This window comes from Physella acuta, unplaced genomic scaffold (assembly GCF_028476545.2).
Source record: "Physella acuta isolate Inbredline_101_S28 unplaced genomic scaffold, ASM2847654v3 ptg000369l, whole genome shotgun sequence".
Lineage (NCBI taxonomy): Eukaryota > Metazoa > Mollusca > Gastropoda > Physidae > Physella > Physella acuta.
The window spans coordinates 299,541-315,047 of record NW_026731888.1 but is presented as its reverse complement, the minus strand read 5'-3'; the positions used below and the strand labels follow the sequence as shown (position 1 = coordinate 315,047).

At 34.4% G+C, this 15,507-nt stretch overlaps 1 protein-coding gene across 4 annotated transcripts; it reads right to left on the bottom strand.

Annotated features, from left to right (window-relative positions):
• Positions 1–2,514: 2,514 nt before the first annotated feature.
• On the bottom strand, positions 2,515–14,279 carry LOC131941697 (glutaredoxin-3). Of its 4 annotated transcripts, none has more exons than XM_059301123.1 (11): positions 14,261–14,279; positions 8,953–9,077; positions 7,905–8,019; positions 7,687–7,761; positions 6,957–7,070; positions 6,495–6,579; positions 6,122–6,211; positions 5,859–6,003; positions 4,969–5,079; positions 4,748–4,880; positions 2,515–3,163 (listed from the first exon to the last, which is right to left on the bottom strand). In XM_059301123.1, the coding sequence occupies exons 2-11, from the start codon at positions 9,039–9,041 to the stop codon at positions 3,119–3,121; spliced, it is 1,002 nt and encodes a 333-aa protein (XP_059157106.1). In that variant the 5' UTR covers positions 9,042–9,077; positions 14,261–14,279; the 3' UTR covers positions 2,515–3,118. The 4 variants fall into 4 exon arrangements, with proteins under 4 accessions (XP_059157106.1, XP_059157105.1, XP_059157104.1 ...); XM_059301122.1 differs by having other exon boundaries at positions 14,144–14,266; XM_059301121.1 differs by lacking the exon at positions 14,261–14,279 and adding an exon at positions 12,463–12,493.
• Between the last annotated feature and the right edge of the window lie 1,228 nt (positions 14,280–15,507).

Below are 15,507 nucleotides of genomic sequence, written 5' to 3'. Positions count from 1 at the left end.
CCACCTCGTGCCTCGCAACAACCGACCCCTCTCTAAATGCTTTATCAATATTCTCCATCCCTTCCTCAACAAGTTTATAAAATAAAGTAAATATAACCCTTCTAAAGATGTAAGACATACATACTTTCAAGAAAAATTAAAACGTCTCAAGTATGTCCCTTCTTTAGAGAGCATAGACTTTAATTACCTGATTACTACAAGGGTTACGTCTAAAAAGAGCCAATCAGAAGAGAATTTTAGTGAGCCAGTGGATGCCCATGATTGATTTGAATGCCCGGCGTAATCAACTTTCTATCCGCATCTGTTAAAAAAATAATCATATGATTTTTAAAAGTTCCGTTTATGTCGAATGAACAAACCTATACGTGTTTATATATCAAATGACAATTGTTGAAAATGCGCAGATGATTCAGTGTAAGTCTAGTTTATATGGACTAGAGGAACATAACTGCATAAAAACTATTTTTCCCTAAACTTCGCTGAAGTTCGCTCCCTTTTTCATTACAAAACCATTTGTCTACAAACCCACTCGTTTGTTGTCTCCCCTTACCTTTTCTCTCAATCAATCCGCACTTTAAGATTTATATTTCAAAAGATCAATATATATCAAAAGATAATTTTTAAAAGGCGAGTAAAGAAAGAAAAAAATGACAAAGGTGATGAAATAAAGAAAAGCGGTTGAAAAAGTAACTTTTAACATTATTTATAGTTTGTCGAATCATGCGCTCATCTGATAAGGGGGAGGAGGGGGAAAATGTGGTGGCCAGAAAGTGAGATTGAAAAGCATATGCAAACAGTGTTTCTTCCAGACTTTTTTCTCCGGGGGGGGGGGGGGGGGGCACTTGATAATTGGGGGGGGGGCGGAAAAAAATTTCCAGGGGGGGGGGGTTGGCGCGGACACTGGTAAAAGTATGTTTTCTATATAAATTCCATTTCGTTCGGGGGGGGGGGGGGGGGCTCCGACCCCTTGAAGAGATGTCTGGAAGAAACTCTGTATGCAAATAGGCGCTCATTAGTCCATATGAATCCCACATACAAGCAGCTCCTGTTCAGCTGTTTTTGTTTTGTGTTTTTCTACAAGAAAATTGTTGCTGCTACTTTCAGACTTCAACTGTATCCCAAGCTCGCATATGTAGGACGTCCCGGAGTCAACTCAGCTCTGAGAGAAAGTAAGGACGGCCGAGCACAGTGCTGACCACACATGTTGAGGTCACATGTGAACTCCACCACCTGCCTAATGGACTGTAATGTCTGAAAGGGTACTTCAGTTGTTTGTTGTTTTCTTTTTTCATTTTCCAGCTTGCCAATCTTCACCACTGTACCTCAGGGTCCACACTCTAATGAGGGACAGGGCAATGTGTATGGTGTATTTTAATTCTTTACATTTTTCCATTCAGACCCGAGCTAAGCCATTTACAACATCCTTCCACACTTTTCTGTACAGTAATTGGCTATTTTTTCCATTTCTTTTCAACTGTCTCCATTAAAAATGATACATCTGATGACATAGTACTGACCATATATTATTAAGGTGTATTAAACTTTAAAGGTGACTTTAAAGCTATGAACTTTTTTAAAATTAATATCTCAGCAACATGGATGCTTCATAATGTGCAAGCTCAAGTTAAAGATTTTCAATAGTGGACTATGGTTCAGAAAGGTTAGTGTAATATTTCGCAATATGCAAGATTAAGGAGAAAGCTTTAAAAAAATGGACCATAGTTTAGTCACATGGAAATATTTACATAGAATTTCGACATAACTTTAGCTATTTGTCACAGTCACATGAGAGTAGCATTAGTAAATTATTAATATTAGTAGTCTGTGGATTACACCCCATTGTACTTAGGTCCAGTTCAGCTTGTTTTTTCAAACACACAAATGCAGCAAAGTTCAAAAAGTACAACAAATTACTAATGTTGCAGCAAAATGTCCTAGAGAGCAATATTTTAAGGAAAGAGACAAAGATTTATCATTTTTTTTAAATACCATGAGACACTTTTTTAAATCTCTGATGTGGATGGAAAAATCCCTCCTTGCATGATGCACATTACCTGTGTCTTATTATCTCGTGTCCATCCATTTCTCACACCCTCCATCCATATGTGTATATTTATAACTATATATTTATATGTATACCTAATCTTTACCCATTCATACACAAGACAACTGGCGCATATAGGGTTCACATTTGTTTCAATTACCTCGCCGACATACAAGGGGATAGTGTGGTCAGCTTTATGTCCAGCAGTATTTGTTTCCCTTACATAAGATACCCATTAGAGATGGGTGGACTCAAGGATGCTGTACAGACTCCAGCTCGGGATCCAAACTCTGGATTTTAATGTTAGCATACATAAGCCTACCACTTAACCATATATATATATATATATATATATATATATATATATATATATATATATATATATATATATATATATATATATATATATATATATATATATATATATATATATATATACATAGAAGCGCAAGAGAACACAAAATTTCTGTCTCAATTTTAATTCAAAAAAAGTTTCATACAAAAAATGTAGCAACGATACAGAACATACCAAACTAGTGTTTCTTAAAATCTAGCATTCTTAAAATCTAACACAATCTTCTGCACACTTGCTAGGAAAATGCTCTAAAAATATTTATATTACTGCAAAATGGAAGTCACGTTCCACTGAGGTGAAGACATTGACTGACCTTTAAGCAGCTTTCTTAATTTAGTTACATTAATCTGCATTAATACTAATCAACATTTAAGAAAATAATCGTCTGAATCATTGAGGCTATTCACAGATACTTTTTTTAAATTGAAAAACAGACTGTGCATACTCTCAAGATCAATATAGGGCAAAAATTTGTAAATACTATTTACATTTTTGACTGGAAAAAAAGCACAGTTTTTCTTTCATTTTTTGAGTAAAAAAAAATGATTTTAACTGCTTTAATTTAGTGCTTATGCAATATTGAGAGCTAACCAAAAAATACAATTTTAAAATGTTTTTAAATTATTATCTGCTTAACAAAACATCACTGAATACATTGGGGTTTGTTTTAAATGTCTGGCATTCACAGAATTTGTGGAATCATAACAGCAGTCATGACATTAACCTCTCAGAGTGCTTTCCAGTTCTCCTGATTCTTTTAATTCCTGTTAACATTTGAAATAAAGTTTTAAAACAATTGATACATTTCATCAACAAATTAATACATTAGTATTAGTATAAAACAATTATTGTTTGGTCAGAAGTCTAACATAGAAAGGAGGAGGATTTTGAATTTGTGCTAGTAAAAAATGTGTGACTACTATGTGATAGAAGTGGGATGAGACATAGATGCCTAATATGACGAGCACAGATGAAAGTCACAAGGAAGTCTCTGTTTTGACACAAGAGTCTCACAAACCAGAACTCAGAACAGGAGCTTGGAATGTTCATACCATGTATGAAATTAGAAAAACAGCTTAGTAACAAAAGAAATGTAAAAATACAGGGTCAACATTATGGGCATCATTGAAATTAGATGGACAGACTTAGGAGCAGCTGTAGTCTACTCTCTTACATCTGATGATCAATATCAAGGAGTTGATATTATTATGGAGAATAAGGCAAGAAAGGGTAATCTTGAGTGGGAACAAGTTGATTGCCGTATTAACAGAGTAAACTTGTCTCCAGATATAACAAGACTACCTTAATACAGTGCTTATGCGCCTAGGGGGCAGGCAATAGATTAAAACAAGGATAAGTTCTATTTTATATAACAGAACCGGACTTAAAATACTCTGCGATATGACATCCTTATTAACCTACTATCAGTGCCAGGAAAAAAATTCTGTAGTCTTGCTGCAGGATGTGAAAAGGAGATGAAAGAGCAAGCTGGCTTCAGGGGTAATAGGCCATGCAATGACCCAATATTTGTTACATAATAGTGGAATATGAAACTCCCATCAATTTATTAATTGCATAGATTTTGAAAAAAAAAAGCTTTTGATAGTATCCACCATCTATCATGGTATACATTAGAGCTTTTCCTGGCTTTCCAGGAAAAGTTATCAACATAATATAGGACAATTATGCAAAAACCCAATGCTGTACACATCATGGAAATCGGAAAAGTGAATGGTTCATGGTCAAACATGGCTGTTTCATTTCACCTGTCCTTTTTTAGTGGTAATAAAAAAGGAGAAACCAAGAGTTGAAGACCATTGGGAAAATTGAAAAGAGAGGGTGGAAGAGGCGTGGCCCAAATACTGTACATCATTAGAAGACAATAGGGGATCGGCGTGGTCGAGTCGGTAAAGTTCATGGTTGCTAAACCGAAAAGTCTCGAGTTCGAACCCTGGGGCAGATGAGGCTCGTTAGTTGGGGACAGCCACTCTTCTAGGAGAGATAACTCCAAAATCAAACAACTGCTGCCTTGTAGTTTGTTCTTGGTTGGACAAAGGCTATGGAAGCAAATCCAAAAAGAAAAGCAGGCTGAAATTGGAGTTAATGGCCTCAATGGCGCATAACCAGTTGACACGTAATCCTTAATTGTGATGGAAGCATGGTTGAGTCGGCAAAGCTCATGGTTGATAAATTCGAAAAAAGTCTCAAGTTTAAACCCTCTGGCAGATAAGGCTCGATCCTTCCCAACACTAAAAATTAAGAACGAAGAAGAAGACAATACACATAGCTATGCAAAAATTAAAAGATATTTGTTTAAGGCTGAAGTTTTCATAAAATGAATCACAAACCTTTATAATGTCAAGGCCACCTATTAACTCCCCTTTTACATACAATTGTGGGTATGTGGGCCAGTTGGAGAAGGTTTTTAAACCTTGTCTAACCTCTTCATCTGTTAAAATATCAAAAGTGGTGTATGGAACCCTGAAAGAGCGAAGAAAATAGTTTTAAACTCTTTGTTGAATACTTAATTACTGTATTTATAATACGTTAAAAAATTAAATAAGCTTACCCAACTTCATCAAGAATGGAGACGGTTGTTTTACTGAAACCACAACGTGGCGCTGCTGGATTTCCTTTCATAAACAAAACGACAGGGGATTGGTTAACCAGCTTTTTCAATCTAATGTAATTGAAATAAAAAAATGTTCAAAGATTTAATGAAAATCATAACAGATAAAATACACAAATATTTCATAAACTACTTTAAATCTATATGGAAAGGGTAATCTAATTGAGAAAAAAATAATTAAAAACTTTCATACATAAAATGCTAATCAATGTAAAAGATTTATGATATAAAATGATTTCAAAGACAGGCTCTAACTAGAAAATAATCATTGCATCAACATATTTTTAAGCAAATATTGTGAAAGTATTTTTTGGGATAAGTATAGAGAAAGCTATTTCATAGGCCATCTGTAATTTGTAAAATTTTTCTCTAAGTATTAATTGTTGGCATAAAATCTAAAGGCAGCAAAGAAGCATATAAACCTTTTCAAATATGAGACTTAGTTTAAGTTGTCTGTTGTGAACATTTAATAGAAAGTTTTTCAATATATATCTTGTAAAAAACGTATCAATGAGATATACTGGCACAGAAAGTTGTACTTATTGAGCAATTTTGTTGGATGTGAAAATGTGTATTGTTTAAAAACGTATCACATGTGCACAATAGCACTATATTGTTTAATTTGAAAAACAATTTTCAACAATCAGTTGATCAAAGTGAAAATGTGTATTGTTTAAAAACGTATCACATGTGCACAAAAGCACTATATTGTTTAATTTGAAAAACAATTTTCAACAATCAGTTGATCAAAGAATAAACCATCATTTATTGTGTTTTTTCTTTGTAAAAGTTTGGTAACTATATGCATTTTTATTACTACACATGCATACCTTGAGTTTAGATCTTCCACTTTAGGAACTAAGTCTTTCAGTTCCCCAGACTCTACCATCTCTTTAACAATATCTAACCCTCCAATAAGTTCCCCTTTGATATACAGCTGTGGATATGTAGGCCAGTTTGAAAATGTCTTGAGCCCTAAGATACAAACATTTGACTTAAAAAATGACTATAATAGGAAAATAAAAAGGTTTCTAATATTTAAAACTTTGTTTTTAAAGTTTATTTAAAAATATGCAGACAAAAAATAGCTTACCTTGACGCACATCATCATCTTCCAAAATATCAAAGGATGAAAATTTAATTCCTTGCTCATTCAAAATTTGTGTTATTTGTCGGCTGAATCCTATATTGTTTTAAAAAAGTATGAAAATTACTCATTATATTCAAAATTGTTTAAATATACCATTTTCAACCATTTTAAAAATAGAAAACAATTATTTTATTTTAATCAGACATATCTTATGAATAAAAAGATCTGGATAAATCTATATATCAAATATCCAAAAAATACAAATAGAGCTGTGGTTTAATCCAAACAAGCAACTAGTATTAATATGCTAACAGCTAACACAATTCTTAAAATTCATCATAATGGTCTCAGTAATTAAAAATAAAATTGTACAAACCGCATTTTGGAGCTGCAGGTGATCCTTTCATAAACAGCATTACAGATGAAGAATTAATTAGCTTTTTTAGTCTATCATTCAAATCCTAAGAAAGAAATTTATTTTAACAGAAAAAAAGTTAAAGTAGATAACCATATATAATTGTTAAAAATTAAAACCTAAGGGATTATCTAACCTGTTGTAGGGTTAATACCACTAGCCTATGAAACTTATACTGCTACAGAAACGTCAACAACATTAAACCAACAAAAAATTGATGTTTTATTAAATGGAAATGATCAATTTAAACATACTGCTATCGTTGGACTTTGAGTTTGCACTGCAGTATCTCCCGAAAATAATTTTGAATAATATTACTTATCAGACCCATGCACAAATTTGAGTTCAATATTAACTTAATCCTTTGTCATAATGCATGGAAAATTCAAGCTAAAATATTACATAAACTGGATCAGTATTTACCTGCTTAGCTGAAGGCTGGTTGAGATCTCCAACAGTTGTGAAAGAATGTTTAGTAACCTTTGCTGTTAGCTCTGCTGCATTGGCACCATCCAGTCGGTCAACTTGCTTTCCAGCCTATAATTTTATTAACACATTGATGAACCATCAGCTTGTTTTACAAAATAGAATAAGTCAGCTTTTTTTCCTTCTTTATTCTTAATTGTAATGTTGGAAGGGATTTCCTCAACTGCACTTAAGAATTATGTGTGTCAACTTGTTATAGGCCATACAGACAGTTGACTCCAATTTCAGCCTGCTTTTCTTTCTGTATTTGCTTCCATAGCATTTGTCCATCCAAGAACAAACTAAAACTACAGGCAAAAGTTGTTTGATTTTGGAGTTCTCTCCTAGATGGGTTACTGTACCCTGTTATTGAGGCTCATCTGCCCAGAAGTTTTAACTCGGGACTATTCAGTTTAGCAACCATGTGCTTTACCAACCTGACCACACTGAGCTCCAAATAACTCAGCTGTTAGGTACATATAAAAGCCACCTCCCACCCACTTGTTTTCAACCTTCATCAGATACAAATGCAACATGTAAGTCCTTAAAGCCTAATATCCTTGACTGACCCCTATGTCTAGCCTTTCCAACCAGATACTTCACTTACATACATACATAAGCTAAATAAACTATTGACAATTAGTAACAAACAACTAATAATCTTTAAAAATCTAGATGATTTCATTACCTTCAAGAAAATAAATGTAGGTGCTGCTACTATTTCATATTTGTAGGAAACCTCAGCTAAACTCTCAGCATCAACCTGCAATTCATAATGTTAGTTTGCTATTATTAATAATTATCAATTATTCCAATACTTAAGATACATTCTTCTTTTTTTTTTTTTAAATCTAGTATCTAAAGTTAACTTATGCTTAAACTGATTAAGACTGATCAATGGCATACCGTAACAAAAGTAACATGTGAAAATTGAGGGTCCTTGGAAAGTTCATTGATCACTTCCCCCATCTGTTGACACTGCTCTGCCCATGATGCAGCAAAGTGAACAACAAGAAGATGACTAAAAAAAATATATCAATCTTCAGTGAAAAAACTTTTTTTCAAAGAAAGCTTAGTTTTCAATTATATACTAAACAAATATCATTATTGAGAAATTGCTCAATTCAAACTATCACTTAAAGAAAATAAAACATGTAATCACCTGATGTTTGCACAAAGTAAATACAAAATAAATTAGCCTTTACTAGTAACAAAAATGTTACATTGCCCATGGACATTTCCCCAACGTTTAATCACAAACTGCTAAATGAGTTTGCCTGGGCAGTTATGCTAAGATAGCCAACCCCCCCCCCCCCCCCCCCCTTAAATTTTAAATTCATGTCAACATTGCACTTGCATTGAGACAACACACCTATGTTTAAAGGAATAAAATGACAGAGAGACTGAATGGCCCATTATAAATTATACAAAATATATTGTGTGTGTGTGTGTGTGTGTGTGTATATATATATATATATATATATATATATATATATATATATATATATATAGTGTGTGTGTGTGTAGGCCTATATAAATATCAATATTTATATCATAGGAGTGTAGATGCAAGTTTTACTGAAATTCACCTAATGAGCTTCCATTAAAGATGAACAAATAGAAATTTCAGATGCTGTATAAGTTTAGCAGAAATCATTGCATTTTACCACCCCACCCAGCCTACCAACCATGTGGTGCATAATATAAAATATGAGATAAAAATGTCACATAATCGATAGTTTTCACACCCTTCTCCCATTTTACCACCTTACTCCACGCCAGTTAGTGTTTTCCCCACTATTATTTTGTTAATGAGGACTAATTATTAGGACTAATTTATTAGGTCTATCAAAATAAACTTATAAGGCTTAATGCCTAGGCCTATTAAATAATAATATGATTTTGATTATGATAGACAGGCCTAGGTCTAATTATTCTACATGTCTCTACATACCTTTGAGCATCGACTACAACTTTATTAAATCTTGTTTCATCTTTTATTAACTCTACAGAGTTAGAAGACAGGTTATTTGTCTCACTCATTTCAACCTACAACAGCAAACACCTTTGTACAGCAGGCTACAATGTAACAATAAGCATAAGAATAATAAATAATTAGTAGGCCTATTACTTAAATAAATAAGACAACAAGTTAAGTCGTCAAATGTACAACAGCAACTGTCACTATAAGAGTATAACACTCTCAAGCACAAATGAGTTCAGTTAGGCAAGTTTTAGTTTAGGAGTTTAGGGGTCATCCATTTATGACGTCCACAAAAATTGGGGTGTTGGGAAATTGCGAGACGCGAAAAGCGAAATAACGTTGCGGTAACATGCAAGAAGAAAATGCGAGACATACATGCGGTATCACGGGTAAACAGTGAGACACAGATTGTGGAGAAAATGTGTTTCGTGTTTTTTTGGTTGTTAATTTTTTTTTTAAGTTATAAACTAAAGAAGCTGATATATCACAAACGTTGTGTGTTGTTCTTTTTTTTTTTAATCTAGATCTAGTTTTGATTTTTTTATAAACAGGTCCTATAAAGATCTCTATATAAAAAATCTTAACATCCTACGACCGCCTGCTCTCATTTTCTTGTCAGCGAAAAAAAAAAACGTCTCTATAGACCTCTTCTCCATCGCATTTTTAAAAAATTACTAACGTGTTTAGGGTCAAAAGTGTAACATTTGTATTAAAAACAATACAGCTGTTTCTTTAATAGTAAAAATAAATTATACAGGAATTGTGTAATCTCATTACTTAATTAGTTAATTTAATTATAGCTAAAGAAAATAAAGGGAGATTATTTATTTAGTTTATTAGTTTAAATTTATTACGGCACAACACAAAACACTCAGGGTGTGTGGTATGTGGCCTGACCTATTAAATACATTTTTTTTAGTTTATATTTAACTCAATGCAACACATCCGCCGGTTGGTTGAGGCTACACCTGTGGCTCGTTCTGCTACATAATAAAGCAAAATTACTTTGCAACAATGGCGGCAGGCGGCCACGGTGTTCCACACAAAAGAAATAAGTTGATATATCATCGGCGGTATTTTGGGCGGTTTTAAACAAGGTGGTATTTTAAGTCGCCACAAAAGAAGTTGACAAATTATCAGAATGTCAAGCGACAGTGTAAACTAAACGTCTTTGATGAAGTTTGCATCAAATATCACTGTAAATCTGTCACGTTAAAATTTTCACAGATAGCTTCGCATCCTACCAACACCCTGGGTAAGTATCGGGTGGTGGTAAAATGTGAAGCAAAAATGTCACGTGACCGACGGTTTTCACTCCCTTCTCGCAGTTTACCACCTTGCCATTTCGCTTTTCGCGTCACGCAATTTCCCAGCGCCCCAAAAATTGTGGAATTCGGGCCCCTCCGACCCATGTCGATATGCATCTACTTACGACAAACGCCCCCCACCCGTATGTGGACGTCCACGAAAATTTAGTAAACCTCTAAAAACTAACTACTAAAGTGGTAACTACCGATTTACTTTAGTTATTTTAGTTAGGCCTACTAACTTTTACTAGTAGATCTAAGTTCTAGTACTAACTAATCCTATTTTTTAGGCAATAGGCCCTAATTAATTTATTAGTGACTATTAGTATTACTATTGGGCTATTGGGCATTGGCCTACACTAGTACTAAGGGTTACTTTATACTTTATAGAACTTTATTTATTTTTAATGATACTATACTTTTATATTTTATAGTGACTTTATAATTTTATATAAACTAGATCTAACTACTACCGAATCTAGAGTAGATTTAAATCAGTCTAGATCTAGAAAATTATAAGACAAAATAAGAAGTAGGTCCTAAGTATTAACTTAAGGGTAATCTATCGTTTTAGCATAATCAATTCCACCGTCACTAGTAATGTAGGGATAAGGTAACTAATAAATATGGCTTAAATATGAATAAATATTAGCATATTCTACTAAAATACTAAAGATAATTGAATATTAAACCACATTTAAGGGTTCGTTGATGATCGTTTTTATTATTTTTTAAACTGAAAGTATGATTGCAGATTTTGTAACTTGTTATACTTAATACTTACCCTTTATCAATTTTAAAAGCATAGCATGCTGATTGTAAACATATCTAGTCATGAAACACAGAAATATAAAGTTGCAATTGCGATGTGCCACACCCGGGTCACACCCCTCAAGAAAACATGTGTTTATTAAGCTGTTTTTCTCACTTTACAACAGTAATTAAAATTAATTTTCAAATTTGTATCACTTATTGGGTAAGATTAAGCACATGTTTACTAAAAAATAAAAAAGCAAATCTATATCTATATATATAATTCTCTTCTTCGAGCCGTTAGAAAACAAGCTGCAAACGCTCTCCCTACCTCCCCACCCCTACATGGTTTTAGTGAGCTGTGTTCACTCTAAATGTTTACAAGCAGAGCCAACGATTTTAAACGTAGGGGGGGGGGGGAGGAGGGGGGAGGGAAGGAAGAGAGGGGGGGGGGTTATGGTCCTTAACGAGCTACTTATAGAAATATTTTCAGTGTCAGCGTTGGTACTGTCGAATTCACAAATTATGAATTATTGAAAATTAGAAACAACTAAATAGCGGCGTATGTTATGCCGCGGGCCGGCTCGTATATATATAATTCTCTTCTGGAAGACGCTACAAAACAAGCTGTAAACGCGCTCCCTACCACCCCACCCCTACATGGTCTTAGTGAGCTGTGTTCACTCTAAATATTTACAAGCAGAGCTGGGTTTAGTGACGACTATTAGGGGCAGATAATTTAGTTTGAAACGATTTTAAACATAGGGAGGGAGGGGGGGGGGAGGGGGGAGGGGGGAGGAGAAGGGGGGGGTTATGGTCTTTAACGAGCTACTTATAGTGTTTTAAAGAAATATTTTCAGTGGCAGCGTTGGTACTGTTGAATTCACAAATTATGAATTACTGAAAAGTAGAAAAAACAACTAAATAGCGGCGTATGTTATGCCGCAGGCCGGCTCGTTCTGTTTTAATGACGGTCACGGGTCAAGTTTTTTTTCCTTCTGTCCAAGTTCAGTGGAGGGTGCCACGGGCTGACCTGACTTTGGAATTTTTTTCAGTAATAATGACTTTGCACAGAAAGTTAAAATATGTTAAATTGGCTTAGTTTACTAGTGTGCTAGCTATTATTGATACATTTTTAATAAAAAAATCATTCTGTAATTCTCATCAAAAAGCCTACCCTAATCCTAGTCCTAACCCTAATCCTACCCCTAACCCTCATTCTAGCCCTAACCCTAGCCATAGGTCACTGCGGATGCTCAGAGCTATCTTTTGCCGACTAAGTGGAGACGTTGGGGAGAAAAATCTTCTTCCGAGTAGTCACTTCGTATAAATAAACTCATTTAAATATATATATTCATCAGTTACCTCTCCCGCACATTACTACTGCAGCCGAATTGATTACGCTAAAACGATAGATTACCTAAATTAAGTATTAAGTTAGTGAAATAGTGGGTAAAACTCCATTTTAGCGTATTTTATTCTCCATTGCTTGTTTACCTCCAGTTTTTATTTTATTATAATAACCGAAACACACCAAAACATTAGGAAAACACAATTTATTTATTTGTATTGTATTTTTGTTTTAACAAATGAATAAAGATGAATAAAAAAAAAAAAGAGAATGACTGTGTTTTAGATTTTGATAATTTACTTTTGTCAAAACTTGGGAAAAATCCAAATTTAGAATATTGAATGTGTTATGTTCGTGTGTCAGTTAGAATTTTCATGGCAATGGGTGAAGTACGTAAACGTAACTCACAATTGCAAGGCGGTTAAGTTTGTATTGTTACAAGTATCTCCCAGGCATGATACTATAAATCAGGGGTCTCCAATTTGAGAACAAACTTGGGCCTCGAGTGACCTGTCTGCCACCGAAAGTGTTTCATTCAGACTTTTTTCTCCGGGGAGGGGGTGGGGGACACTTGTATATATTTCAATATAAATTATATTTCGTGTGGGGTGTGGGGGGGGAGGGCGGTAGACATTCTTCGGGGTGGGGGGCATCGCCAACCCAAACAGATGCCTGGAAGAAACTCTGGCCCCCGAACTGATATTTGATAGTTAATGCGGCCCTCGGGCTGAAAAGTTTGGAGACCCCTGCTATAAATAAACATTTATGAACTTACAACTGAGGCCAACACAATTTCAAACAGCTATTGCCCGAGCTTTGACACAATCTGATAATTTATTAATTAGGCCTAAAGTCAATGTGAACTCACGGTGAACCCACGACCGTGTGTAGCAGTGTAAGGATTTTTTCTCCCGCTGACGATCAACCGGTATTTATATTTAATTGGAACAGTTCTAACGCTTGGTAATCCCTTAGTTTAGCGTCGGTTATTATTCCGGAATCGTATAGCAGTAAAAAACAGTAAAACAATAACAAAGTCTGTCACACACTTCCGGAATTCACCGGAAGTACCGTAAACCATACTTTTTTGGCGTCTTCTTTTATTTTTAAACAGAATGTTTAAAATTTGGATAGATTTATTTTTGTAATCATTTTTACATTTTGTAATCATTTTTACTATTTTCGTAATCTAGATTTTTTTACTTGGCCTAGCAGCTAGATATCTAGCTAGATCTAGATTTAATTAATTAATGGTCGCAAATCCGCTGCAAGCCAAAAACATTAAATTATTACATTTGATACATTATTTATATTTATATATGTTTTTATTTTTAGATCTACTAATTTAAATCTACTATTATATTTATTCTTGTTTCCTTTTGTCGATTAAACTTAAAAAATTAAAACATTAATTTACTACAATCGACTTTCAATTTATTTATATTTCAATGGTCAAGTAAACCATGGTTTACCGTAACTCTAATTACCGAAACTCAACAAACATTACCCGATAATTTCCGACGCTAAACTAAGGGATTACCTAACGCTTTTTTATGTTGTTTTTTTTTTACCTTTTCTAATTAAAAATCACATACATAAAAAAAAAAAGTAGATCTACTCTAGAACTCTAGTCTAGACTCTAGTGTTTTCCTAACGTTTTTGTGTGTTTCGGTTGTGTTTATAATAAAATACGCTCAACTGGAGGTGAATGTGAAGCGGGGGAATAAAATACGCTAAAATGGAGTTTTACCGAAGTAGTGGATAGATCTCTAAGTACTGACTAGTAGATCTAGATATAGATCTAGATCTAGATTCTAGATCTGTAAATCAGTTAACAGTAGCACTATCACAGTAGTAGCACTTTTACTTCAGTATCAGGTTTTAGCTCCCTTCCTGGTCATACCTCTTACCGTCCTACAAAAATAAATGAGAGACACATTACACTATCGATCTTTTAGTAACCTAACAATTTTAAAATAAGAAAAGTAATTAGTAATGCTCAAATTCAGGATGGACCTATATCTAGAATCAGCAAACCTGGATGCTTATTAACAACCCAAACGTCTTTGGGAGGGGGGAGGGGGAATAACGGCATGCTTTTTATTTGAATGGGTATATACTTTGATCAACTGTTATCACTGCTTAATCAAAATTAACTTTAAAAGAAAGAGTGACGTCACCTTCCACCGTTTTTTAATGTATGGTGATAGGGAGGGGTCGAGGTAAAAATCGAATGATAAACAATAATAATAAAGCGAGACGTCATTGAAGGACGACTCTCTATTACAAAAGTAAACAACTTAGCCCTGCTCCCAATGTGACACATTTCTGTAATGTATCCCGTACAAAGTGTGAGTATAAATGCCCCCCACCCTTTCCTCCTTCTACGTATGTGACGTCATTTATGGACGACCCCTAGGACTGGCCTAAATGTCGTGTTTTGTTTTGATTTCAAATCACTATGCATTCATACAATGATTGTTGATATTCTTTTTTTCTCTTAGGGGTCATCCATAATTGATCTCACGCTTTGTTGACGATTTGATTTTGGCCTCCCCCCTCTCCTCCGCCACACAGCCTCACAAAAATTCCAGACTACACCCCTACAATGACATCACACCTAGACCTACACCCCCCCCTTCAAAAATGGAGTTGTATTTTTCTTTAAGCATCGATATTTTTTCCAAAATCTTGTCTGAACTGTCAACATAGAGTATTTTAATCAATTCCTATTACAAGTTATTAAAATAAAAATTTTAAACGCGAAATAAGGGCTAAATTTCGTTTTCTAACACTGACTATCTTTGCTCCTTATAATGCAAAAGTGTGACGTCAAACCATCTGAACACCCCCCCCCCTCCCCTCATCACACACCGTCACTAGTGTGGCGTCATTTATGGACGACCCCTTAGTAGGCCTAGGCTCTTAAGTAAATTTTACCTTAAAAAATAAGTAAATCTTAACCTAAAAAAAAACCCACCATATATTCCTAGCCTTTTTTTTAAAAAGATTTACACACAAAACTGCTGTGACGCTTCTTAAATAAGGCAAAATCTCTCCCCCCCCCCTCTCCTCCACACTTTCCCATGACTGTGAGCTCCTTTATTGACGACC

Coding starts and splice junctions, on each gene's coding strand:
- LOC131941697 (XM_059301123.1), bottom strand. CDS start 9,041: ATGAGTGAGACAAATAACCTGTCTTCTAACTCTGTAGAGTTAATAAAA. Junction 6,212..6,494: donor ACCTGCAGCTCCAAAATGCG/GTTTGTACAATT, acceptor AAAACAATATAG/GATTCAGCCGACAAATAACA. Junction 5,080..5,858: donor GTGGAAGATCTAAACTCAAG/GTATGCATGTGT, acceptor CAATTACATTAG/ATTGAAAAAGCTGGTTAACC.